Source organism: Epinephelus lanceolatus, chromosome 18 (assembly GCF_041903045.1).
Source record: "Epinephelus lanceolatus isolate andai-2023 chromosome 18, ASM4190304v1, whole genome shotgun sequence".
Classification (NCBI taxonomy): domain Eukaryota; kingdom Metazoa; phylum Chordata; class Actinopteri; order Perciformes; family Serranidae; genus Epinephelus; species Epinephelus lanceolatus.
Window position 1 is genome coordinate 15,231,977 of NC_135751.1, and position 26,951 is coordinate 15,258,927.

Sequence of the window (26,951 nt, forward strand, 5' to 3'; positions counted from 1 at the left end):
TGCAGCAGAACAAAGAGCCAGAGGGGACGGAGGCAGGAAGAGAATCATCAGGTCAGAAATACACAGTAAGCCAAGGGAGGGAGGGAATGTTAGAGAGGTGGAACAAAAGATTTAAACATGACAGAGGGAGAAACATACAACACTTAAGAACAGATTATGAGATAACAGGCTCCTGAGGACAAACATGTAAAGGGCCCCACCCCAACTAATAGATGTCACCAATTTGGCTACATTTCGTGACACTGATTTGTTATTTTAGAGAGGTGTTGACACAGACTTTTTTCAAATTAGAGTTGGGTCACTTTAACATGTGGTCCTAAATCTGATACATATCAAATCAATGGCCATGTGACCACTGTGAGAACGGTCATATCGGAATTCATGTGTGTTTTTCCCACACATCTATGGTTTTTCCACGTTATCCTTAACTGTGCAGGCACAGATCGCTCACCCCATAGTGTCGGAGCAGTCTGCTGAAACTACAGAAGGCTGCTGAAGCCGTACTGCTGCTGTTTTAGGCTGCCCCAGTCACCAGCCAATAGAGCAGCAACCGCCAAACACTTTCTAATGTTGACAGCTTGCCTACATGCTGTGACAGCCTGTTGTGAGGCGCCAACAGAGATATTGGAATGTAGCTTTGGATTTCCTAAAGTTCCTCTGTGAAACCCTCCACATCGCGGACCCACCACTCCTAGCTATAGCTATGGCTTTTGTGTTACTTTGTCTTCTCACCCTCATGCCGTTGTTCCGACGGCTCATAATCCTGAAGCCTCAATGTTTCGGAAAATGTCACATATCACAACAGTCCTGAAAACAAACAGCGGTCCAGTAATGTTAATCTGCATAATAATTGGCCATGTGCCTCTGTTCTGGAGTGTGCCGTTTGAGTAACAGCCCTTTGGAACAATGGACAAGATGAACTATCATCTGACATCTGACATTTACACAAACAAATGTTTTGCAAATGCAAATGTGTTGCTTTTTGTTGTTGTTCCAACTTGCATGTGAGTAATGTTATTGGTTGCATATGAGGCGTTTCAGGGCAGAGATCTGTTCACACTGATGTCAGATATGGATCACTTCAAACATGTATGTGAACTATCTTGGCAGAAAGATCAAATCAGGGGAAATAATCGGAATTAAGCAGTAAGGCCTGTAACGTGAACGTAGTCTTTGTCTTCTTTTATTGCCTCTACTTGGTCTTTTGCATCTCTAGTTTTTTTGTGTCTCTTTGGTGTCGTCTCCATCTATTTGTGGTCTTCTTACATCTCTTTGTGATTGTTTTATGTCTCTTTTAGGTCATTTAGTGGCTCCTTATGGTAATTTTGTATCTGTGTGGTCTTTCTACATCTCATTTGGGTGTCTTTTAGGTAATTTTGTGACTATTTGATATTAGCCCCTTTTACACTGCCAGATTTTCTGTGAATGTTGGGCAGTTTTGCCGGCAAGCTGTGAGCGTTTAGACACACAGCTGGATTGGCAAGTTGATCCGAGGTGCCCAATTTTCCGCATTTTCTGCATCTCTTTGTAGCTGTTTGATTGACTTCCCAACAATAAATACAAACAGGCACTTCAAACAGAGGCTCTGTGTGTGTTAGGCTCATTCAGTAATCCATTCATGACGACACTGCGTGATGTCAGTAAGCAGACCTGAGCTTATGCTACTGTTGTTAGCTCATGCTGATGCATTCAAAGACATTCCTCTCATTCATCATTTTTGTAGCTCCGAGCTCAGAGTGCAGCACGAACACACGGCATCAGCAGAAATATGTTATTCCATCCTAAACATTATTTAACCTACAAAGCACAGCACGTGGGCTTCCCAGTGCTCGGACATCCCTCTGACCTGTGTCTTTCTCTGTGTTTAAGCTGTGGTTATTAATCCAACAGACGCTGCAGTGTTTGGCAGGGATCTCCCAGCCAGCTGAGATCATTTTACTGACGGATTATGACACTAACAGTATCAGCGTGCGCCTATTCAAGGCTATGTTTCCATTTATTTATTTTTTCCCGCACTGCTTTGACGCTCCATCTAATCATAGTTGACCCTTCAAAGTGGAACACATGAACGTGGATTTAACAGATTACAAATGGAGGGATAAAATAAATATCAGCAGTGTGTGGGTGACCCGCACAGTCCTGACACTGATCAGTTTACCACCACAGGTTGTTCCCCCCGGATGCTCTCACCTCTCCTGGAACTGTTTGGAAGGGATGAGTCCGGCCCGCAGGTTGCTGTCTCCCACACGCTTTGCCTGCCACCACGTGGGGTCATCTTGGGTCACGACCTGCAGGATGTCTCCCCGCTTGAAGGGAAGTCCCGCTTCTTGGCAAGGCGTCGCTTTGTCTTCCAGCGGGATGTAATCAAACAAGGCTCTCATATACACCTGAAAAACACCAACCACTGATCAAGTACCATATTTAGATATTATTTATTGTAAATAAACATCGTTAAGGATTTCCTCCAGTCTGTTTCCTCTTAGCTGCAGTTCCACCGAGCATTCTCAGTCACTCCGTCAGTGCCTCATCTCACCTTGCTGTCCTTCAGTCGGTCCTCTTCTTTAATGGCAGGGATTATCTTTAGAGTGATGGAGCCCTGGGACTGGGACTAGATTACAAATAGACAGAGGAAGTAGGGGAGAGAGGAGTGTGACTGCAGGCTCCAATTAAAGACAAACACTTAGTATACTTGGCTTAAAAGGCTCCCTGAGGTGAATTTCACTTTTAATGGACTATCAGTGCACCCTGTTTATAAATAAATAAAAGATGGACAGAACATTTTAGGTGATGACTCACTCCTATCGTGATCCTACAGAAAATGGTCACCATTCCCTTGAGTTTATAATTTATCCACCACACTACATAGTACAGTATGATAGGGTGTTAGGGTCATTGTAATAATGTAATGTAATTATAATAAAAAATAATAAATATTCTGTGAAAAACTAAGAATTTCTGGGATTAAAGTGGTAAATTTACAAGTAAAAATGCACACAATTTGATGCCAGGAAGTCAAGTGATATAGTATAAAAAGAAGGAAAGTCCACACAGGGAGGAAGGCATGGAGGATGAATGGGTTCGTGTCCTGTGTGAGTCACGTTGGCTGATTCTTTTTACATTTAGTAGACTTATTATTTTTAGTTTATAGAAAGGATAAAGCTGCTGACTGGGTTAGGCTGTAAATTTGGGATTTTTTTTCTTGTAATTTTACCATTTCAATTAAGTATTTTTTCATGTAAATTTATGACTTTAATTTTGAAAAATTTTATTTTTGAATATCCTCGGAATATTACCCAGCTCCCTCCCGCTCTGTGCTTTATTTTTAAATTTTATATATATATATATATATATATATATATATATATATATATATATATATATATATATATATATATATATGTATATATATATATACATATATATATTTATGGTTGGTTACCTTATGATTATCAGTGACTTGCATTTCTCACTTACCAAACATTATATTTACCACTATAGCATATCTCCAGTTATGTTAAGGCCTAAAAGTCCTATGTTATGGCCTAAAAAGGTTGCAGCAAGTTTCTACATGCTGATCGAAAGTATTTAGGAAACCACTGGCCATTGACCTCTAGTGTCACAGAGCACCACTACAGTACAGGGGTTAAGATTCACTATATAGCAATATACTGCAATACTGTAAGCAAGGTGATATTTGGCATTCTTTCTTTAAATCTAATTTCAAAGTAACTGTCATACAAAAAAGATCAGACCACCATATGCATAAAAAAGTTTAGTTTTTTATGCGATCAGAAGAGTGGGATCTACATTTGTATTTATTACAGTTCCATTAACAGTAAACATCATACCTCTACTTTATGGAATGGAAGCAACGGAATTAAAATTTGCATATATCAGTAAAAAAAATAAATAACTGTGCTTGCAGGATGCTTTGGGAAAACAAATTATGAAAATTAAAACAAATGTAAACAATTAAAAATCCATAGTGTTTTAGTGGATTGATACAGTATCACAAACCATAATACCGTGAAACTCAAGTGCATTAATATTATCTTACACTCCTACTCCTGACTGTGGCAAATACATCGTCTAGACCAGTGGTTCCCAACTGGTGGGTCGGGGTTCAAATGTGGGTTGCAGGTCCATTCTGAATGGGCGGCAAGTGACTCGCAAATGTGTCAAGTTTGTAAAAAATATACTTTATTTTGAAGCAAAGTGAATTTTTGGCACAGAGCTTTTATTTTGAAGTGCTGTTTTCTCCTGTAGAGTGATTGACTAACGAACAGCTACTTAACAGAGACAGCCAACTAGCTCAACAACATGAATAAACACAAGTATGACACTGAATATATCAAACTGTGTGGACCTTGAAGTAATGACTAAGGAGAAATCTGGACCCCATGGTTGGACCAGTTGGGAACCACTGGTTTAGACTGTCTGTAGACATTAATGGTGATGATATAAAGTAAATCAGAACTATCTTTAGAACATCTGATTAACATTCAAGAAGTCCTGATTTGCACTGTTTTGATTTACTTCCACAGATAATTACTAGTATTATTTTCTTTTGAGTATACATCTGCTTAAAAGTGCAAATGACAGACTCGATTGTAAAAGCATCTCACCGTTATAAAGTTGCAGACCATAAGAAGCCAAAAAGGAAAGATATTATAATTTAGAATACCATCTACACACCTTTAGCACAATGTACACATTTCATATTTGGTACCCAACTGTGCATCTTACCAGCAGCTGACTGATCTCATCGGGCCTCTTGTGGACTACAGAGACTCCGTTGACCTCCCTGAGTTCATCTCCAACATGGACCAAACCTATGGGGGCGAGAGACAGAATGAAGACACAGACTAAGTGGAAACAAATATCCGTGGCATTTAAAAGAGTCCTCAGTGAGCTTTCCCGGGTCTTTTGGGTTTATCGTTCGCATTTTAACATCAGTTTCTTTGTCAGATCCACAGACTGCCTCTATCATCAGCTGGGATCTGTTTGCTGCAGCCACTACAATGGAATCAAAGGCTGGAAGAAGTCAGATCAATACGCTTCCCCCTCAGGGCAGAGGAGCACATAGCAGACGCACGTTTGTGCAATCACACTAGCATAATGTATGCATTTACAAAGAGACCTGAGGCTAACTCTGAAGTCTCTCTAAAGCTTCAGTCTCTGCACTGACGAGAGCTTTTGCCATCACACGACACAGCAAGAAAACGGAGGGAGACATAAATGATTAATGGATACAAACAATGATTGGTTTACTTTCCCAGCATGCATGTCTCTAATGCCAACACACACTTACACACGCACCTGCATGTGGCTGATATTTCCATGGTAACGCCCATTAAAGGATCTCTGCTGAGTCTATATCGTGTGGTTGATTCTCTGGGGACTCGTGGAGAGCTTTGGGTATCAGCAACAACCGCACCATCCCTTTCATTTCCCTCCTCCTTCTGCTGAAGCTGCATCTCTCCCACCGCAGCTTTGATCTCACTGTCATCGCTGTATCAGGTTTATATCTCGCACATATATGAATTCTGTTTGTCAAACAATGTCACTAATTTTCACTGGCTGCAGGGAGACAAATGCCATCATACTGCGGTAATAATCAGGAGTCTCCTGAGGCGTCCTGAGGGCTGTGCTACATTACTGCATTTCCTGTCTGTCTTCCAAGCAGGGGCGGCTTTTTTTGCATGTCATCCCTGAGTTGTTTCTTTAAATGTCCCCAAAAGTCCTTTAACACCAGGCACCAGCAGTTGACGTTAAAGTTGGCATTGATTTGCACACATGGAAGGGTTTGTGACTTCAAAAGGGGAAAACAGGTGAGCACACCTCTACAGGTCAGTGGTTCCAAACCTGTTCTGCCTGTGACCCCTTAATACAGAGCAACATCTACTTGTTACACCTCGTCACAGGGTGCATGTTCGTAAGTTGTGAGCACGGTTGTAGCTAACAAACAAGGACACCAGAATCATGTCCTCTCTATCACTTGTAGGAATTTAGGGGTTTTAACAAACTGAAATGAGTTTACATTCTGTAGTTATACACAAATAACACTTGGTAGTTTTCTTCCTAAGATCCTGTGCCCAGTTGCACAAATCACCTTCTTTCTCCCTAAGTATGACACTTAAGGCTTAATTTCTCCTTAGCTGAGGGATTTACACAGTTGCACAGAATCCCTTAAAAGGTTTTCTTAGTTAAGGAAAAATGCTAACTTGTTAACTGCGTTGAAAAAGATTTTACGGTGGTACAAGTTTCCATGGAAATTTTTTTTTGCTTGTGACGCCTGTTTTCATCTCACAGAGTTGGCCTATTGTTAGACAGTCAGAAAATGGCAGAAGAAAAGAAGACAAGAAAACCTTATTGGTCAGAGGAGGAAGAGATAAACTTCTGGAAGAATACAATCATAGAAAGCACATCCTACGAAGTAAATCTGATCCCCACACACTAGGAAACAGAAAATGATTGTAGGAAGAAATTGCAGTGATGGTCCTGTGCAGAGGTAGGTTTGTGGGAATATTGTTTTTAGAGTAAGTTTGGTTTATCTACATTTTGCCAACAGGTAAGTGCACATTAGAGCTGCAACTAACGATTATTTTCATTGTCGACTAATCTGTTGATTATTTCTTCGATTAGTCGACTAAATCACTTCATCAAAAAATGTGTTAAAATGTTGAAAAATGTCGGTCTGTCTCTCCCAAACCCCAAAACTATGTCATCTAATGTCTTGTTTCGTACTCACGCCAAAGGGTTTTAGTTCACCATCATGGGAGAGTGTGTAAAGCTGCCAATATTTGAACGTAAGAAGCTGCAGTAAGAGTATTTTGGGGTACTTTTATAGTACTTTTCTATGAAAAATGACTCAGACCAATTAGTCGACTACAAAAATAGTCACCGATTATTCTAATAGTCAATTAGTCATTGATTAGTTGACTAATCGTTGCAGCCCTACTGCACATATGAAGTAAAAAGACAGTATTAGGTTAAGTGTTGGTTTTAAGATTTATAACATCAGGAATATGGACTATTACGCAGAAGAGCTTTTTGATGAAAAGAATTAAAAAGATGAATCAATGTCATTAGATAAAACATCTGTGGCAATTAACACCTCACAAATTCAAATTTAAGACTATTTAATAACTTCTAAAGTCTATCATTCTTAAAATTAAATTCAAGACTTTTTTCATTATTTACATTTTATTAGGTTTTCTATTAAAGAATACAGAACTCAAAATGAAACGTGTCAACCGGACACAAAAGTAAGTAAGAACTAGGGGAGGATCCTTTTTAAATAAAAAACAAAACCTGCATACATATAGATGTGTGTATATATATATACATATGTGTATATATATATATATATATATATACAGTACAGGCCAAAAGTTTGGACACACCTTCTCATTCAATGTGTTTTCTTTATTTTCATGACTATTTACATTGTAGATTCTCACTGAAGGCATCAAAACTATGAATGAACACATGTGGAGTTATGTACTTAACAAAAAAAGGTGAAATAACTGAAAACATGTTTTATATTCTAGTTTCTTCAAAATAGCCACCCTTTGCTCTGATTACTGCTTTGCACACTCTTGGCATTCTCTCCATGAGCTTCAAGAGGTAGTCACCTGAAATGGTTTCCACTTCACAGGTGTGCCTTATCAGGGTTAATTAGTGGAATTTCTTGCTTTATCAATGGGGTTGGGACCGTCAGTTGTGTTGTGCAGAAGGCAGGTTAATACACAGCCGACAGCCCTATTGGACAACTGTTAAAATTCATATTATGGCAAGAACCAATCAGCTAACTAAAGAAAAACGAGTGGCCATCATTACTTTAAGAAATGAAGGTCAGTCAGTCCGGAAAATTGCAAAAACTTTAAATGTGTCCCCAAGTGGAGTCGCAAAAACCATCAAGTGCTACAACGAAACTGGCACACATGAGGACCGACCCAGGAAAGGAAGACCAAGAGTCACCTCTGCTTCTGAGGATAAGTTCATCCGAGTCACCAGCCTCAGAAATCGCAAGTTAACAGCAGCTCAGATCAGAGACCAGATGAATGCCACACAGAGTTCTAGCAGCAGACCCATCTCTAGAACAACTGTTAAGAGGAGACTGCGCCAATCAGGCCTTCATGGTCAAATAGCTGCTAGGAAACCACTGCTAAGGAGAGGCAACAAGCAGAAGAGATTTGTTTGGGCCAAGAAACACAAGGAATGGACATTAGACCAGTGGAAATCTGTGCTTTGGTCTGATGAGTCCAAATTTGAGATCTTTGGTTCCAACCGCCGTGTCTTTGTGAGACGCAGAAAAGGTGAACGGATGGATTCCACATGCCTGGTTCCCACTGTGAAGCATGGAGGAGGAGGTGTGATGGTGTGGGGGTGTTTTGCTGGTGACACTGTTGGGGATTTATTCAAAATTGAAGGCACACTGAACCAGCATGGCTACCACAGCATCCTGCAGCCACATGCCATCCCATCCGGTTTGCGTTTAGTTGGACGATCATTTATTTTTCAACAGGACAATGACCCCAAACACACCTCCAGGCTGTGTAAGGGCTATTTGACCAAGAAGGAGAGTGATGGAGTGCTGCGGCAGATGACCTGGCCTCCACAGTCACCGGACCTGAACCCAATCGAGATGGTTTGGGGTGAGCTGGACCGCAGAGTGAAGGCAAAGGGGCCAACAAGTGCTAAACACCTCTGGGAACTCCTTCAAGACTGCTGGAAAACCATTTCAGGTGACTACCTCTTGAAGCTCATGGAGAGAATGCCAAGAGTGTGCAAAGCAGTAATCAGAGCAAAGGGTGGCTATTTTGAAGAAACTAGAATATAAAACATGTTTTCAGTTATTTCACCTTTTTTTGTTAAGTACATAACTCCACATGTGTTCATTCATAGTTTTGATGCCTTCAGTGAGAATCTACAATGTAAATAGTCATGAAAATAAAGAAAACACATTGAATGAGAAGGTGTGTCCAAACTTTTGGCCTGTACTGTATATATATATATATATATATATATATATATATATATATATATATATATATATATATATATTTATATATATATATATATGCATATGCATACAAACGCACACGTTCTTATCAACCTTTAATGATTCTGCACTTGCACATGAAAATATTACTGCTATAGGAAATCAGGCCTTACAGTTGACACATGACTTCATCGGGAATATCAGTTTGGGTTCTTAGTTTAAATGTAATTCTCATGTATATATTGTCAACTAAGTCAATCCACTCAGTTAAGGTTGGTATGACAAATCTCAGCCATTTTCTGGTCAAAGCCTTTCACAGATGTGAAAAACACCCTCAACAAGTTTCAATCACTAATCTCTCACAGTGGAGCTCTTCTAGATCACCAAGGTACATGATTTTAATATCAAAACAGATTTTCATTTTAAAAACTGCCTCTAAAACTCTTTGGACATTTCTCCAAAATGAAGCCACAGAGGGACAATTCCAGAAAATATGAAAATAGTTTGCCACAGCACTTCCACAGAACCTCCAGCTGGCAGTTCAATTAAAAAAGTTAGTCTTATAAGCTGGAGCACAGACTAAATGAGCTACATTTTTGCTGCTGAATTCTCTCCAGGGGGGTAAAGCTTGTTATTAACCATTCCTGTCTGCAGATCCCGTCCCATTCTTCCAGTGTTACTGTGAAACTGCTTTAATCTTGCTTTAATATTCAGAGTGTGATCTTTTTCCAAACTTTGGAAAGCATATTATAATTTAGATGAATATTAGACACGTAAGCCTATTAACAAACCTGCAGATACCCTGCCCCTGACTGACTGTTTAGAAAACATACACACACCCGCACATACCAACATCAAATCAGTACAACGCATAACAAGGAACATAACCTTGTTCTATTATTCTCTGATGTAATTTTAACTGTCCTGTATTTGCTGTTTTTGTCTTCCTTGTGTTGTTCTGTTTTGAAGAAGAAAAGAAAAAGAAAAGAAGCACAATTTACCACTTCGGTCGGCTGCACCTCCTCTCATGATCCGAGCCACGATCACCACCCCAGTAGCTTCATCCCTCCTGATGGTGGCTCCCTGGAGAACAGACACATAATACAGGATCATTAACAGACAAGAGAAAATGGTCTCAGTCTTTTAATCTCTTCCTCTTTCCTCCACTTCTCCTGTAGGTTCTTATGTTCTCCTCTCTACAAGCTCACCAGAGGCTCTTTGTTCTTCACCAGCCTGACAATCTTCACCGACTCTTCCTCCAGCTCATCCTCAAAGTCGTCCGGCAGCGGTGGCAGCACGGGATCAAAGTTCTTCTGAGCCACAGTGTCGTGCACCGAGAGAACAGCCTGATGGGACAAAAATCAGATGTGCTGAGAGTACAGTGCTGATGTTGAGCTGCTGGGGTGCATATAGAGCAATTTCAGCAAATTAAAGTCTGAGAGGAAAAAATGGCTGCATGAATGTACACTAATGCCACATTTCCTCATGGGACTGATGACAATCAGCAAAAGCATGTTTACCTTGAGATGTGGTGATGTCAGCAGGTGCAGCAGCTCCTTCTCCTCTGTGCTCATTGGTCCGCTCTGCAGCTCCTCTGCCACCTGCCAATCACACAACACACGAGCCCTGACCTGGCCTGAACCCATGCATGTGTTTGCCGGTAATGCACGCTGCAGTTTATTGTAGAATAAATGCAGACAGATACATAACAGACATGCACACAGGGGGAGATAAGTAGCGAGCAGCTAAGGTCAGCAGTTTCCCCACTGATAACTGTAGAGCGCGAGAGAGCAGCAGGATATGGAGTTTCATTAGATGAGCATCGATGATTCAGCACTTTGAGAACATTAAAATTCACTTTTGATACCTGCATTGCTTCTCTGTCGGAGCTAACTCATTGAGACTGACTGCTGTGCCCAAGTGGAAAAGTAATTTAGGGTTTGTGTGTGTATGTGAGTGTGTGTGAGTGTGTGTGTGTGATGAACTTACATCCTCTGCCAAAGAAGAGGCACTGTGGAGGACGGGCGTTGGGCTCTGTCTCTCATACTGTCTCAGCTTCTCATGAATCTGCAATCACAAGTAGTTTGTTAGAGGGAGGTCTCAGAAGGGAATGCATGGTTTGGGAATAAAGCTGAAGGTTAAAGATACCTTCAGGAGTTTTCTTGTAAAAAAACAAAGGTCACAATTATTTACCATTATGACATAAATGTTGATTACAGTGTGTAATCAACATAAATGTTGATTATACACTGTAATGTCTATAGAATAATGACACCATCTGCATTCAGACTGGTTCCCTATAAGCTCTGCTTTCACTATGCTTGTCTGTCTGGCACTGGGTACAATCTCCTGCGAAAATAAAAGATTGATTCACAACACAAAGGAAGTGCAACTATCACTGTGCAACAAACACATGAAGATGATATTGTCCCTGGTAGCTATCAGTAGCAATAAGAGTATCGGTGTAGGTTCTTTACAGTCACGATCCCCAGTAGAGGAAATGGCAGATGCTGAAACAACTGACGTAACTGTGAAAAACAAAAATGCAGTGTGCCCTGTGTTGTTGGTTGCGAGGCTCTGAGTAAAACATGCAGCGATCCAGTTGCCTTTGTGACAGCAGCGACAAGATTAACATGACTTGGAAGTTGAAAAGTTGCCTGTTCCCATGTTAGGATCAGTGGAAGACTATGAAGCATGTGCATCCTATTGCATGTGCAAGGCACAAACAAATCAGGGACCTACTCTGAAACACTTAACACTTATATTTCCATCACTAATAAAATGCAGGGAATATGGTGTTTTACTTAGAAATGATGTCCTTGTGTTACTTTTTGCACTATAAACTACCTCTGTTAAATTGGCAATAATAAGAAGAACTCTGGTACTGTGAACATACATGAGAATGTCTTCATTCATATAGACTTTGCATGATTATTTTATTTCCCTTTTTGCACATCATATTTTCAATTTATTTTGTGTTCAAATGGTTCATATGCTGCTTGTTCCACACAATTTCTGATAATGAATGTATTTGAAAATAGTAAAATGTTCTTCCTTCAGTTTATATCTTTGTAACGAGTGTTTGAACTATATTTAAGCCACCAAAAGCAGGTATTTTGGGGTTTTTTAAATTGAAAAACATAAAAATTTAATCGGCCGATATATCGGTTATTGGATTTTTTTATTCCATAATATCGGAATCGGCATCGGCCCCAAAAAATCCATATCAGTCGGGCCCTACTTAAAACTACTATTTTTTTATGTACAGAAAAAAGTGCATGCCTTCATTGAGACTGCACAATGCTGGAAATGTGTTAATATAAAAATTTGTAAATTTTCACTGCATATTATACACATAGTATAGACAGTCACGGGGTACTTGTGCCCTATTTTTCTTTATTTAAATTAAAGCTGCAGTCCATTAGAAAATACAGAAGATGTTATCAGATCTAAACAATCATTTCACAGTTTTAAAATCTGTACCAAGAGCTAAATTTGCACCGTGGTCTTTAAGCTGCTTCTACAAATATCATTGAAATCAGCTATTTTTGAGAGGTCTTGCTAACTGACTGAAAGGCAAATGAACAAAGGTGTCATAAATGTCCCTCCTTTGTAGAGGTAATCAATTTTTTTCAAACTAATAGAGACTAAATCTCCAATCAACCAACCAATCAGCAGGGGATTACTGCTGTAAAAGGGCACTTCACCCCACTGCCTCAATCCCTATCAAGGGGTTCCTGTAGGGAGTCATAAAAGTCCAGGAAGGGCCTCCATACTTTAGTAAAGGTCTGAGAAGACCCTTTGAGTGTGTACTTCTTCTTTGATCCAATGGGAGAAGGATGGATGCTTCCATCCTAAGAGCATCAAACATCTTGCAAGAAATGTAGCGAAGTTTATGACCATGTAGGCTTTATTTGGCAAATGGGCACTGGAGGCTTCTGACGTTAAACCAAAGAGGGCACAGATCGGGTCAGGGTCAAATCGGGTTCCAAACATCTCACTAAAAGCTTTAAAAATGCTTGACCAAAAGGTAGAGAGATTCGGACGTAGCCAGAACATGTGCATTACATTTAGGGCATAATGGTTCAATGTTTGGATAGATCTTTGCCCATCTGGCATACAAGGTTGGTCTTCTTACAGTATGTTGAATTATTGTTAAATTGGCTACTGCTTAAAAAGAACTTTACATAAGTTGGCTCTTCTAATGCCGAAGACGACTTGTGTTTACAGTTTCCTCAAAGCAGTGTGATGTTAACAGAGCACAAAGAAATGTCTTAGCAGAGGCTGTGACGGATGGACGGTTTGGTTAGCAGAGATACTGCTGTTTGAATTCTATTGCCTACCAACATGCCACAATCTAACAATAACCAAACTTTACCAAAGCTTAATCACAGAGGGAGCAGCTCAGACAACAGAAAATCAAAATGATGAATGCTTTTAGATTCAGTTAATCAGAGAATACAATGAACATTTTAAACTCTTTTCTGCTTTTTTGGAAGCATATTCTAAAACTGCATACAGCCAATGGTACATGGCTGCTTATCATTATTATTATTACTATCATAATGTCACTCATGGAATCTTATTGAGAGTTCCTCACCTTCATGAGGTATCCCAAGCTCCTCTCACTGAAGACATCTTTGAGGAAGACCATGTCCTCTTTGTGATTGGCATCAGGCCGCAGCTGAGAGGTCAGCAGGGCCAACGTTTCGTGTAGCCCTACAGAGAAGAGGGATAAGAAAAACCAGCATGCATATTAACCTGAGCAGATGGAGCACAGCAAGCAAAAAGCAGTATGGGACAGTATGTGTGGAGCATCTGTGCCAACTCATCTCACCTGCTCCTGCTGTGAGGACCGGCATGGCTTCTTTCATGGGTCAGTGGGGTGAGGAGGGGAGGAAACCTGGGAGGAGGAGAAATTATTAGCAAACATTTCCATACGGATGCTTTCAGTTTCTGACAGGATATTCCCACTAATAGCATAAAAGAAAAAGGTAATGGTATTTTTGTGTTTGTGTGAGCATAACTGAGTGATGCAAAGGCATCTGGAGACCCATGTGTAATAATTACAACCATATATCATCTCCTTGTAGGCTTCATGGTGTAAATCCAGGCTGCATTTTTCCATTTTGCAGCACAGTTAACCTCATCTGCGAACATGTAGGTGTGTATGTGTAAGTCTGCTGGCATTATAGAGCCATGCTAGTATGATAAACAGCCGCTGCTGGTACTATTAATCACACTGAGTCTCACCAGGCCCTGTGAGCTTTGTGTTGGTGTGTAAGAGAGCAGGAGAGTGGGATCATTTGGCACTAAACCTGTATGAAATAACTAAAGCACTGTGTCATACAGCTCTAACTGATAAAAGCTGAACGCTGATACGACAGAGACGAGGACTTTTTATATAACTGGCATCTCATTGATTTGTAGGATGTATGCCAACTCACATGCAACTATATAGTAGACGGTAGAAGCTGTGTTGTAAATTTGTGTCCATTGTACAAAATAAACATTCACCTCTTCCCCATACATTTCCATTGCCAGTCCAGGTCATAAGACAAAGAACTGGACCAGTGGAAGATCAGGGGATTTTCAGTATGCACATAGTATAGTAACTTCCTCTATATATCGCATATGCTGAGAGATTTACAAGCGAGTCAAAGATACAGTCCACTGAAGTACTGCACAGACTGCTGAATTATCGCAGCCCCTACCAATCAATATCCCTGTTACCCCGCTCAATATTCTCCATACTTCCTGCCACTGGGAACACAAGTCAATTACATAAACCACAGACTCCATCATATCACATTATGATCCGAAAACAAAACAGCAGAAAAATGCAGCGAAACAAAATGATACAACACAGCTGCAATGAAGAGTATTAGCAGCTTCACAACAGTTTAGATTTCCATTAACGTTGAGGACGTTTTGGAGCAGAGACTGGGACTTCATTCGGTTGTGGAAATATGGAATAAATAAGAGGGTAAATATGGGCTTGTTTAAGATCATTTTTCAAAAATATGCCATCTACACACTGTGTTACATAATCACACACCGTCGACGTATTTACCCTGGTGAAATATTGACAGAAACTGCATTCAGACTGTTTAGAAAAGAGGCTTAACCTGTCTGGCGGTGGTGTGCTTGTCTGCTTTGTATGTGTAAAATAAACATAAGCTTCATAACTGATGTATTCAGTACAGGGGCTGGTCATGTTAATGTGTCTGCAACCCTATGGAGGCCTGCCATGATGATGCATCTCGTCTTGGTGTATTACCTTGTACAGAGACTGTAGAATTTATTGCAGTAATTATTTTACAAGCCTGTGCATTTTTAGCTCTTGGTGGGTATTTTTCAAGTAGTTAGTGCAGAAACATATCCATCGATCCAGACACACTGACTGGTTGTTAGAGAAAGAGACAATGAGGCTAACAACCAACTAGGTGATAATCAAGGTTGCTTTTTTACTATCTGAAGACACGCAGTGAAAAAACAAAACTATAAATGCAACACCAAACTGGCCTGTGAACTGTTGGAACATCATGCTAACCACCAGTGTTCAATATGATACGCTATGGGCTAATGGAGAAACAGGTTGGGTAAAGGCAGCTTACACTCAGCAACATGAAGGCAGTACGATTAGGTGCATGACCAAAGGCAGGTAGGACAAAAACAAGACCGGGAACAACTGACAGAGAAGGTGCAGTTAAACATGGAGTTAATGTGAAGTAACCAGGTCAAGCATCAGGACTCTGCAGTGGCAGGAAAAGCAGGTCTGGGATTAGAAATGCAAACTAACTAAACAAGCAGGGTAAGAGGAGTCAGAGGAGCAGGACAGAGCAGGTGCATAGAGATGATCCCCAAACAGTTCATGAGTGGGATGAGTGGGAGGAAGGAAGGAGTTCCTACATACATGGCAGCTTCAAGGGAAAAAGCTGCAGAAAGTATTACTCCTGATACGTTACGATAATACTAATAAATTGTTTAACCTGGTTTTCCCATATAGTAGTTTAAAATCTGAATTACTGTATGCCACCGCGCACCAGTAAAGTTTCCCTTACAGTTTACATCCATGTCTGTGAAAACACGGATGCTTCACACAAATCTCCAAGCAGCACAGAATATCTATACAATCTGCACAGTTTCAACATTAGGGTCACCAGTTCAGTACCTGACCAAATGTCTCCCCTACTGTTCCTAAGATATGATGTTGAGTAATGGCCAAAAAATTTTGGGTTTGTTTTTTGTTTTTTTGCAGAATATTATGATGTCACAGTAAATTTGACCTTCGACCTTTTGGATATAAAACGTCTTCACTTAATCATTTTATCCTATTAGACATTTGTGTGCAGTTTTGTCAGAATTAGCACAAGAATTCCTGAGTTATGGCCAAAAACATGTTTAGTGAGGTCACAATGAACTTTGAACTTTGACCTTCAACCACCGAATTCTTTTCAGTTTATTCTTTAGTCCAAGCGAATATTTGTGCCAAATTTGAAGAAATTTCCTCACAGTGTTCTTGAGATATTGCATTCACATGAATGAGACAGACAATGTCACAGTGACCTTGACCTTCCACAACCAAAATCTAATCAGTTAATTGTTTAGACCAAGTGGACACTGTCAAATTTAAAGAAATTCCCTTATGGTGTTCTGGAGATATCACGTTCACAAAAATGAGATGGATGCAAGGTCACATTAACCTTGACCTTTACCTTTGACCACAAAATCGAATCACTTGATTGCTACGTCTAAGTGAATATTTGTGCCAAATTTGATAAAATTCCCTAATGTTATTCTTGAGATATTTTGTTCACAAGAATGAGTGGACAACGTCAAAGTGACCTTGACCTTTGACCATCAAAATCTACTTTGTTCATCATTCAGTCTAAGGGGACGTTTTTGCCAAATTTGAAGAAATTCCCTCAAGGTTTTCTTGAGATATCGCATTCACGAGAACGGTTCGGACACAAAGACAGACAACCAGAAAACATACTGTCTCCAGCTATGGCTATCAGTGGCATGCAAGCATAACAAACACTGAAAAGGAAATGGAAGCAGACCTTTACTTGCAGTAGCCTATGTTTTACTTTCGCTTTATGCAGTGAAGGAGCAGTGCACATGTTAAATTTAAGCAAAATGCACAAACATCACCCCTGTCAGTAGAGGAATGTAAAAGCACCTCACAAACGTTGCACATGTACAAGTTAGTATAGTCAGTATTATTTCTTTTAGGGGCAATAAATATAAGAAAAACAACAACAATGTAATTTCTACATTGCGAAACTGCACTTTTCTCCCTCCTCCTGAAGCATTTTTAAAAACGTATCCTTGTGCTTTGATGGTACATAATCAGAATATGATAAGCCTTAACACGGACAGACAGAGACAGCAATGAGCTCATGAATAATGAACAGAGAGGATATTACAGAGCCAGAAAGAGGGATGAGGAGAAGATGAGGACGGAGGCAGCACTATTTTTTTGTTCTGTCAGGAGAATCAGAGGGATCAACACACAAGAGACAATCTCTTTGTTCTCAAGTGTGTCAGCTGGGATTCTCTCCATATAACCTCACTATATTTAACTCAAAGAGGAGGAAAGAACATAATTATCAGTACTGTGTCTCTGGTAAAGTGCTTCATCTTGTATATCAATATTCACTTTTCACTGATGATATTTTATGTCACCAATGACAATCCTTAGCAAAGAAACCCTTTTAAAGTTTCCTCCCATCTCCTTCCACCCATCTTGAGAACTCGTAGAGCAGAATTAATGGGCAAATAAAAGTTTTATGCCTTTCTGTAATGTGCAAAGTGTAGATTTATACTAAAGACATGGTGTGAATGGACTTTTTATTTAAATGTCCACTTTCCTTTTTTATTTTTAACACCTATTAAAGTCCAACCGAAGTCACCGTTAGTCATGCCTGTCTGTAGTCAAAATAATATCAATGTGTTTTGTAAATGTATTCTTAATAGTTTCTTATCAATAAAAGGAAGAAAATGTAAATAGGCATAGGAAAAACTAGCATCTTATAACTTGGGAACTTGCCTCTAATTACATTACATTTTAATTTTCCTCAATGTCAAAATAAGCCACTGATAGTTGTCTGTACATCCTCAGGTCATCAGGAATTGCTAATAGTTGATTCTGCATACTTCTAATGGTGCCAAATTTGCCAAACTTCTTTGCCATACTGAATCAATAGCAACACACAATAAAATACTTTAATGTACTCTAATCTATAGTTAGGTCTTAAAAATAACCAAGGTATGTGTGGACGGAATATGGAGAAGTCTGGTTTTGGTGGTTTATGGGGACATTTTACACAAACCAGAGAAGGGATATGAGGACCCACATTTTCCTTTTTCCTGGAGACAACTGAGACGAACCAGACAGTTTCTCATAATTTTAGGAACAGATTTGTCTATTCAGAATTATATTTTGACTAAAGGGTTAAGACATCTGGATGCCTGACTTTGTAAAGGACTGTGAGGACTGGGCAGTACCTGGCCTGATGACTTAGGAGAACTACCCGATCTGACTCTTGGTCTGACTACACACAAATATTTCCCATAATCAAGGCTTGTAACCTGAGTAGAGAGTCTTCCTTTGATGAAGGATTGGAAGAATCTCTTCATCTTCTGCACCATTCTTTACATCATCAGCTTCTTTGTTATGTTTACCAACAACGTAATCAAAATCAGTACAAAGAAAACAAAAGCCACTTATGAGTAAATAATAAACAATAAACAATTTCCCCCCGGGGATTAATAAAGTATTTTGAATCTGAATCTGAATCTGAATAATTAATGCAAGACTAAGTCAAAAACTGAAGCCAAATAATGTTTTTCTAAGCAATAAAATGGAAGATGGGTAAGTTTGGAAACTGTAGTTTGTAAACAATCAAAAGCATGTGGTTTGTTACATCCCTCTCTGCAGCAGTTGAGTCAGGTAACAGTCCTAGGAGAATGACATCATCCTCTGAGCTGCTCTTAGATCCACATGGTGAGGTCATCACAGAGAGGCACTGTGGGAGTACCTCTGAGTGGCACCAATGAGGGTTTTAGGATCAGTGGAAGTGGGGGATGGTGGATTTAGACGGTAGTGAGTTTGACTCTTCATTAGACAAAAAGGTGATTTAATACATTCAAGTTTTTTAATGTAACAATCTGCAGTGTTTCGAATTTAGGAATGAGACACATGGATAGGGTTTGCTTTAAGATATTGCATCTTGTCATAAATAACTGAGCTTTTTGAGATTAGATTAGTTGACTCAAATTTCAGTTTATGCTGATGTAGCTCTCTTACAGTAACCTTTGCAGCAAACAATGATGACATTGAGACCATTCTTGCTCTAAGCCACAACCTAGACCTCATCTTAACACAGTTAGTTTAAGGCAACATGTTTGGAATCAGTCATGAGACAACGCCAAAGCTCTACTGTAGTTTTTATTGTGGCAGAGCAAGGTTATATAAAATTGGATGGCACAACACAGCTATTGATATATACTACTGCCCTTTATTTTGGACCCTCTGGTTGTTTTTTACCATAAGGTTCAGCTCTGTCAAGATGGTTTGCAATTGATCGGCAATACATATTCGTGCGCCAAAGTTCTCCAAATGTGAACACTTCATTTACAAGCAAGTACAGTGACTGCTTTAATTCTACTGAAATGATATCCTTTTATTTCACACTTTAAAGTCTGTTAACAGCTCTTAAGAAGTACTATGTGAAAAACAGTCGAATGAAGCTTTTTTGTGGGTGATAATGCCAGCTGGGTCTGAAAACTACAAGTCTGAAAATGAAAAAAAAAATTTTTTGCAGGTGTGGAGTTGGAAAGAAGCGAGCTTAGCAGATCTCCATAGCCTTCTCATCTCTGCCGCAGGCTAGAGGCTCCTGGCTACAGCCTAACACCCAAATCTCAAAACAAACTGTCAGTGGTGGAGGTACATTACAGGTACATAGTGCATGCACTAGGTTTCAACAAGGGAGAGGAATAATAAAGACAAAACAATAGACTCTGCTGCAGTATTTTTGATATTTTGTTCTAAACTGTCCATCATGAGTCCAACAACATTACAGAAGTTCAATGCTAAATCAGTCCCCTTTTATTTTGGTCTGAGATGTTGCTGTTAAATGCTGGTGTGTCCATGCCCTTGGTCATAGTTGCTAAGTGTGTTTATAGGTTTTTAAGGTAGGTAATCACAGTTAATTGAGTCCTTTAGAGACCATTAAAGTATAAACATTGACTCTATGGATAACATCTAATGTTGAGTGTTGAGTTGAGTAATAAAGCTCTATTAGAAATACTATATTTTTGTTGCAGTAAATGAAATGGCTCTCACTGACAATCGACACCACAGTCTGCTTTTAGCTCAGTGTTTTAGTTTGATCTCTGCTGCTTGACGACCAACAGCCCTAACTGACTGCTCCTATAACATGATGAACACATGCTACTGGCCCCAAAGCTCACACAGGCCTTCAGAATAGCACCACACTCCTGCTCTCTCACATCACTGCAAAAACACGACTATAAACATCAAATCACCGAAACGTCACCGATCCAGAAATAGACTCAGACATCACACATTCTGCATTTCGTCCCAGCGAAAAATGACATTTTCAGTTCAAATCTAGTTAAGAGCTTAGCTGCAGATCACACAAACATGATGGAGCCCCAGTGAGGTCAGAAGAAGTCAGCTGATCAGATAACGGCCTTCGTCACAGTTGTTCATCTAGACACATTTAGCTGAAATGCAGACGGATCAGCCGTTAGTACCGCTGTCACTGCATTAATAACATGATCCTGTGTTAAATAAGAGATTTGTAAACCAAAAATACACTGAACATAATTCTCAGTGTTTAACCACACTGGATGTGCCGATTCATACATAGATAAGTTTTTGTCCCTGATTCATCTTTTTTTTTCTGTCACACTCACACAAGCTTTATTCCCCTGCTTTTTAGTCACGAGCCCCGGAGGCGGTGTGATGTCAGCAGGTTCAGCAGGGCATCAGCTGGACCTCACAGCAATCAGCTCACTGCCAGGAGTTTCACAAGGTCTCCCAGAGTCACTTTGATACTTCTTCCAGTGAGACCTGAGCCTAAGAGCTTCTGAAGATACTACAGAGAAGCCATTGCTATATGCTGAAACTGAGCAAGTGTGTGGGTTTGCCTCTTTCATCAAAGAATATGTCGGTTCTGCCGCAGCAACTACAGTTGTTCTTATTATAGAATAATCTGCTGATTATATTTACAGTTGATCGGTTCATCTTATAACAAATACAACGCAGAAAATAGTGAAAAATGTCCATCACAAGTAAAAAAAAATATATCCAATTGACAAAGTTCTTGGATAGACATAAATGGTGACAGCTAAAAGTAACAGAAACCTGGTTTAGACATCCAGCATCTGCCTCTTCAAGCAGTGGTAGAACAAATGCAAACTCAGCCAAACCAGTCTAAATGCGCAAAGTTTAACTATATTAACAATATCTACTTATATGAATAACAGTGTTAAATACCATCCAATTTAAAAATCAATTCAAATGAACATGTGGGACATGATGGGTGGTGTTAATCAAGGGGTTCTGAGTTCATCTGATGCAGCTGAGGGAGTATGTGAGATAAAAAGTTTGGGAACCCCTGGAGAAATCAACGAATTAACCAATCGCATCAGCCCAAGTTTGTTGAGCTACTGCTGCAAATTAATTTTTAATTTCCTGTTCAAAGTGTGACAGGACATACTAAGTAGAACTTAAAAAGTTCTTGAGACTGTCCTCACCACAAACAGAATCTTAGTTACCCCTAACTTTACATTTTCTACACAATGGCATCTCGCAGTCACGCAGATAGTGACTCTTATTACCAGAAAAAATGTTCAGTCACTGAGATGACATGGATTTATGCTTAAAAAACAAAGACAGGAGCATGATGTCGCTCCACAAAACCTTTTAGAGAGGAGGTTATAATGGATAAGAGTAAAGGAGGCTGGGGTTCTACTACTGCTACATACTAATAGTCTTAGTATTGATAGATCTTCTCCTAACCTTGACAAAGCAGCTTAAGTTGCCTTAAGTGGTCTGCATCTGTGGTTAAGATCTGGTTAACCTTCACCCTGGAGATAGAAGATAAAAAAAAACCTTATGTGACTCGTTTTTTGAAAGCATTGACTTACATCCAATTTTGTCCTTTAGGTCTGAGAGCATTCTAAAGACAACAAAAAGGAAGGCACGCACACTCATAGGTGGAAACACAGACAACCACTGAATGCACCTTTTTGTTCAATCATCCGGAAACCAAATTGGAAGTCATTCTCAACCATGCTTCCTCTCACACTATTGCCTGGCATCAGACAAAATTGTCATATCGTTACACTCCGTTTCCATCTTCAGTCTGGAATTGCCTCCACTCTAAATGCTTCCCGTGGGGGAGGGGGGATTCAGAATGTTTGCAGAATGGAGTGTAGGAAAATAAAACAAACTTCAGTGTCAGGCAATATTGAGGAAGCACGACAATTTCCAAAAGCCGCAATATTGGCATCTAACTTGTCCATAGGGCTGGCCATTGTTGTTTTTTACTCTCCACTGGTTCCAGTGACAGCATGACAACGCTTGACAATGACGTTATCATGCCCGTGGTGCTGAATGGCTTAACATTATTCTCCCCACAGCACTTGTTGGATCGATTGCTTTTTAACCAGAAAAGTGCTGTTTCATGTCACAACGCCGGACAAATAAGTCAACTTAGTAGAAGTGAAGGATTCAAACGCTGTGTTTCCATTAGGAATGTGGATATGTCATCATGCTGGTGGTGTGGTCCATGGTTTCATCAAGTCCTCCAAATCAATTGACAAAATATGTTGTTTGTCCAGGTGTTTTCTGAAGTGAAGCCTCTATTTGTGTCCCAACACGGAAGTAAAATCTCTACTTTGAGCAACAGCCCTAGAGCAAACTGCTGGATGACACATTTTGAGTCATTCGGCAGGGGATCTGGGGGCTGGTAAGATGGAGGCAAATTTACCATAGTTCATTTACACATACTACCCATATAATTATGATACAAAGCTGGTTTAAAATTGGCAAAGTATCCCTTAAAGGTTAGCTAATGATCATGGACATGCTTAAAAATTGTGACGCAGGAAACGAACAACAGTCTTACGTGTTTAACTCTGATGTTTTGTTATCACCTGACTTCCTCCTTTTCTCTCGTCATAATCACTGCAGCCACTAGAGGGCTTTGTCACTTGAACGTAAACATATGTCTTTTTAGAGAAACAACTGGATGCTGTTGTTCATCTTGGGAAGACAGTCTCTATTGTCTATGTGCTGCTAGAATAAGCCTCAGTTCTCCATGTACATCGAAAGATGTTTTAACACAAGATGTGCCATCTGGCGTGGTTATCATGATGTCTGCGAGGGTACTGGGATCATCGGAAACACCCTCTCAATCATAACAGCTCTTTATGAAAATGCATTGTCTACAATGCTGTGAAAATGCCTTGGCATCGAGACGCAAAAACAACAAATGCTCGGTCAAGCTGTTCTAAACAGGCTGCTTTTCAGAGACTATTTCACTTTGCCAGATGACGAGGGACGACCCTGCTCCTGTCCCTCCTTCAGGACCATACACTCCCATTCTGAGCTACTCCTTTTACAATATGGTGGAGGATATTATTTCTGTCTCAGTCACCAAGCGGCGAAAAATTTGAACAGAGGATTGATGCCAGGAGCAGAAGGCTGGATGAGTATTTAGCACTGCAGCCTTGTGCACTACAGCATTTTTCACATGTACTGACAAAACACAGGGAAATAAACACACACTGGTGGAGGGTATACGTACATGTGTCTATACACACAGCTGAGAGTGAAAACATCTTGGTCAGTACATGATCGAGCGTCTTGGCTCGACTCCTCACCGCCTCAAGAATGAACGCCGCTCACACGCAGCTAATCCACTGCCCTGACAGTAATGGGAGGCAACACTAAGCATGTTTGGCTGGCATCCAACATGCTTTCCACATGCACACACACACACACACACTCCCCAGACTCACACCCTCACACTGATGCAACCATAATACAACCCATCGTATAATCTCAGAGGGTGTGGTCCTATAGAAACTTATATCACCTCCAATATGGAGGGAAACTACTGATGTTGACAGCTGACACACTCCTGCACACTGCCACTCAAATGGTACACCCCCCTTCCCAATCCCCACACCCCCACCCCCTCACTGCTACACAGCAAAGCACAGGCAGATGTTTATTCCCCTCTGTTTCCCCTCCTCTCTCTCTCTCTCTGTTCTTACTTCCTCATGTCTGTAGAGCATAATGCCGGCCCTCCATCCCTCCCCTCCCTCCCTCTTTCTCTCTCCTCCATCTCTCTGCATCACTCCGCAGTGCTACGGCGCTCTGCTCTCTCCACATACAGCATGCCGTCAGCTGGCAGACGGAGGAAGAAAAAGGGAAACACACACAGGGGATGGCAGAGCATCCGAAACCTCGTGTTCACACTGGAAACAAAGGCGTTAAACGGGCTAATGTGGCCTTCTTACCTTCTCTTCTCTCTGTATCTCCTCCACTCTCTCCCTCTCTCTCTCTCTCTCTCTCAGTGTTTGTGTCCCTCCTGACTGCAGCCACACTGTTTCTCTCGCTCTGAGTCCTCCTCCTCCTCCTCCTTCCTTCTTCCTCCTCCTCCTCTGTTCTGCTGCTCTCACAAACCTGCTGCTGCTGCTGCTGCTGACTGTCCGCCTCTCTTCCTCTGCCTCTCGCAGCCCCTCCCCTAACCACCCTCCTCCCTTCACATCTCTGATGCTCTCTGTGGCCACAGCATCAGTGGATGAAGAATGTTATGAAAGGGGTGAGACTTTGTAGTTTGCTGCCTGTGAGATGCTGTAGCTCCAGTTTGTGCATGTCATGTGTTATCATCAAGTTCATAAACATCAACAGGGTCATTTAACATAAATTACAGCAGGGTTTTTTTTTTAGGTATTTCCACAATCCAGTCTCTATATCCTGCACTAGAAGAGTTGTTTTTACTAATTACCTCCGCCAAGGAGGTTATGTTTTTGCCGGCGTTGGTCTGTTTGTCTGTTTGTTTGTCTGTCTGCAAACTAACTCAAAAAGTTATGAACGGATTTTGCTGAAATTTTCAGGAAAGGTGGATAATGGGACAAGAATGATAAAATTTTGGTGGTGATCGATTGAAGCAAAGTGGATAAAATAATAAAATAGCGCTAAATAGCACTGTGTATTTACCGAGTTTTAGAATAGACTCATTCCATGGCCAGATGTGCGCCACCGGTTGGCAGTGGCGAGTAGGCCTACTTGTTCTAAAGTTGAAATTATTGTTCTGTGTTGGAAAAAAAGAAAGTGAAAAATACAAAAAAAAAAACATATTATATTCTGTGTTGGTACAAAATAAAAACGAAATCAATACACCACAGTGTCTCCATGGTGAAGGCATATATAACCTAATAATGACAGTGATGCAAATAACCTGATTGTGATGCAGGCTGCAAAATCTGATGCAGAGGGGGAGGGAATATCACCTACTTGGCGGAGGTCTGCACTCTCTGAGTGCTTTTCTAGTTTCCAAAGTTTTCCAAAAATATACAGTCTCTACATCTGACACATCTGCTTCCTAAATAAGTACAACACGAGAAAAATGTAAACATGTTATTATGAATTTAAATATATTCATTAGGGACACCCAACAGCAAATTACATCCTCAAAAATTATCATTAAGTTGCTCTAAAAACAGTTTCTAAAACAGTTTAAACCAAAAACTGAACATTTTTAAAGCCTTCATTAGGGAAGAATTTTTGCTGCAGGACTATTGTATGAGACTGTATTACTTAAAGTGTACCTAATAAACTGGAAACTTAATATATACAACAGTGAAAAATAACATTAAAGTTGCACTGATCGGTATCTTTATATTAACAATGGATCAAATGACTGCGTGTAATATGCAGGGATCACTTGTAGAGATATATAACCTGATTCTACAGTTCTCTACAGGGCATTTTGTCATCTTTTATGAAACTGTTTTGGTTTTCCAGCTTGCAGCTTTACTATTTTGGTTCATTCTCACCACTCTAACATGAACTTCATTTTTCAGACAGCTATTTTTGATGACAAATCTCTGATAAACCTACTGTACACTACCTCCCCAGCACCAAAGAACAGACAGACACAGTTAGCAACTAGTTAGCAAGTGAAAGCTAGCAAGCATCATTAGCACTTAGCTGCTTAAGAGACAGATACTGCTGCTCAAGACATGGTGGAGACCAAAACAGAGCTACAAAGAGAGTGAGTATTGGACTAACATTTGTCAGGTGGCTGAAAACATGACTTAACATGAATGCTAACATAACTCTGTGTCAGTCCGAAAAACTGTTTGCCAACATCTTTGTTAAATCAGCTTTATTGATAACAGATTGATACTGTGCTTAAAGCTTGTTCTGCTGCCCCCATGTGGCCATAAAGCTATTAACACTGCTTTAATTTACAAAAACAACATTAAAACATGTTATTGCAAATAGAACAGGCAATATGCCCCTTCTGATTATGGTATTTGTTTGCATGAGTCAACAGTTTCAACTTGAAAAATGAGTTAAAAATCTGAATTGTCTAGTGTGTTATCTTTTTAGTACAAATGACTAAATGCCGTTATAACCTTGCTGTTTTTTCAAAGAACTCTTTAAGAAAAACGAATTGTTTTGTAACTCAATTGTAAAGATAACAGAGACACAAAGTGGGTCTAAAAGATGCTGCAGATATGGTCAACGCTGTTGGAGCGAAAACTGTTCCTTCTCCTTCTGGCTTGACTCCACTCCAACATGTTGTGGTGGCTAATTGGATCTGATAGGCTGCTTCTGATAGAGAGTTCCCCTCCCCCTCCTCTCTGAGCCTGGCAGGACTGAAGC

General features: G+C 40.1%; 1 protein-coding gene across 6 annotated transcripts in view; it reads right to left on the bottom strand.

Moving 5' to 3' along the window:
- The window catches only part of LOC117268402 (MAGUK p55 scaffold protein 3a), a 36,003-nt gene extending 11,240 nt beyond the window's left edge, over positions 1-24,763 (bottom strand). For 3 of the 6 annotated variants that reach the window (XM_033644824.2, XM_033644822.2, XM_033644820.2), the window contains exons 1-10: positions 24,575-24,762; positions 13,845-13,910; positions 13,608-13,726; positions 10,997-11,074; positions 10,528-10,608; positions 10,216-10,353; positions 10,009-10,090; positions 4,747-4,832; positions 2,534-2,608; positions 2,191-2,387 (exon numbers count right to left, since the gene is read on the bottom strand). In XM_033644824.2, the coding sequence (XP_033500715.1) occupies positions 2,191-2,387; positions 2,534-2,608; positions 4,747-4,832; positions 10,009-10,090; positions 10,216-10,353; positions 10,528-10,608; positions 10,997-11,074; positions 13,608-13,726; positions 13,845-13,881 (893 nt within the window). In that variant the 5' untranslated portion in view covers positions 13,882-13,910; positions 24,575-24,762. Of the gene's footprint in view, positions 1-2,190; positions 2,388-2,533; positions 2,609-4,746; positions 4,833-10,008; positions 10,091-10,215; positions 10,354-10,527; positions 10,609-10,996; positions 11,075-13,607; positions 13,727-13,844; positions 13,911-24,574 lie in introns of all 6 variants that reach the window. The other 3 variants (XM_033644825.2, XM_033644823.2, XM_033644821.2) reach the window with 2 other exon arrangements.
- Positions 24,764-26,951: the final 2,188 nt, after the last annotated feature.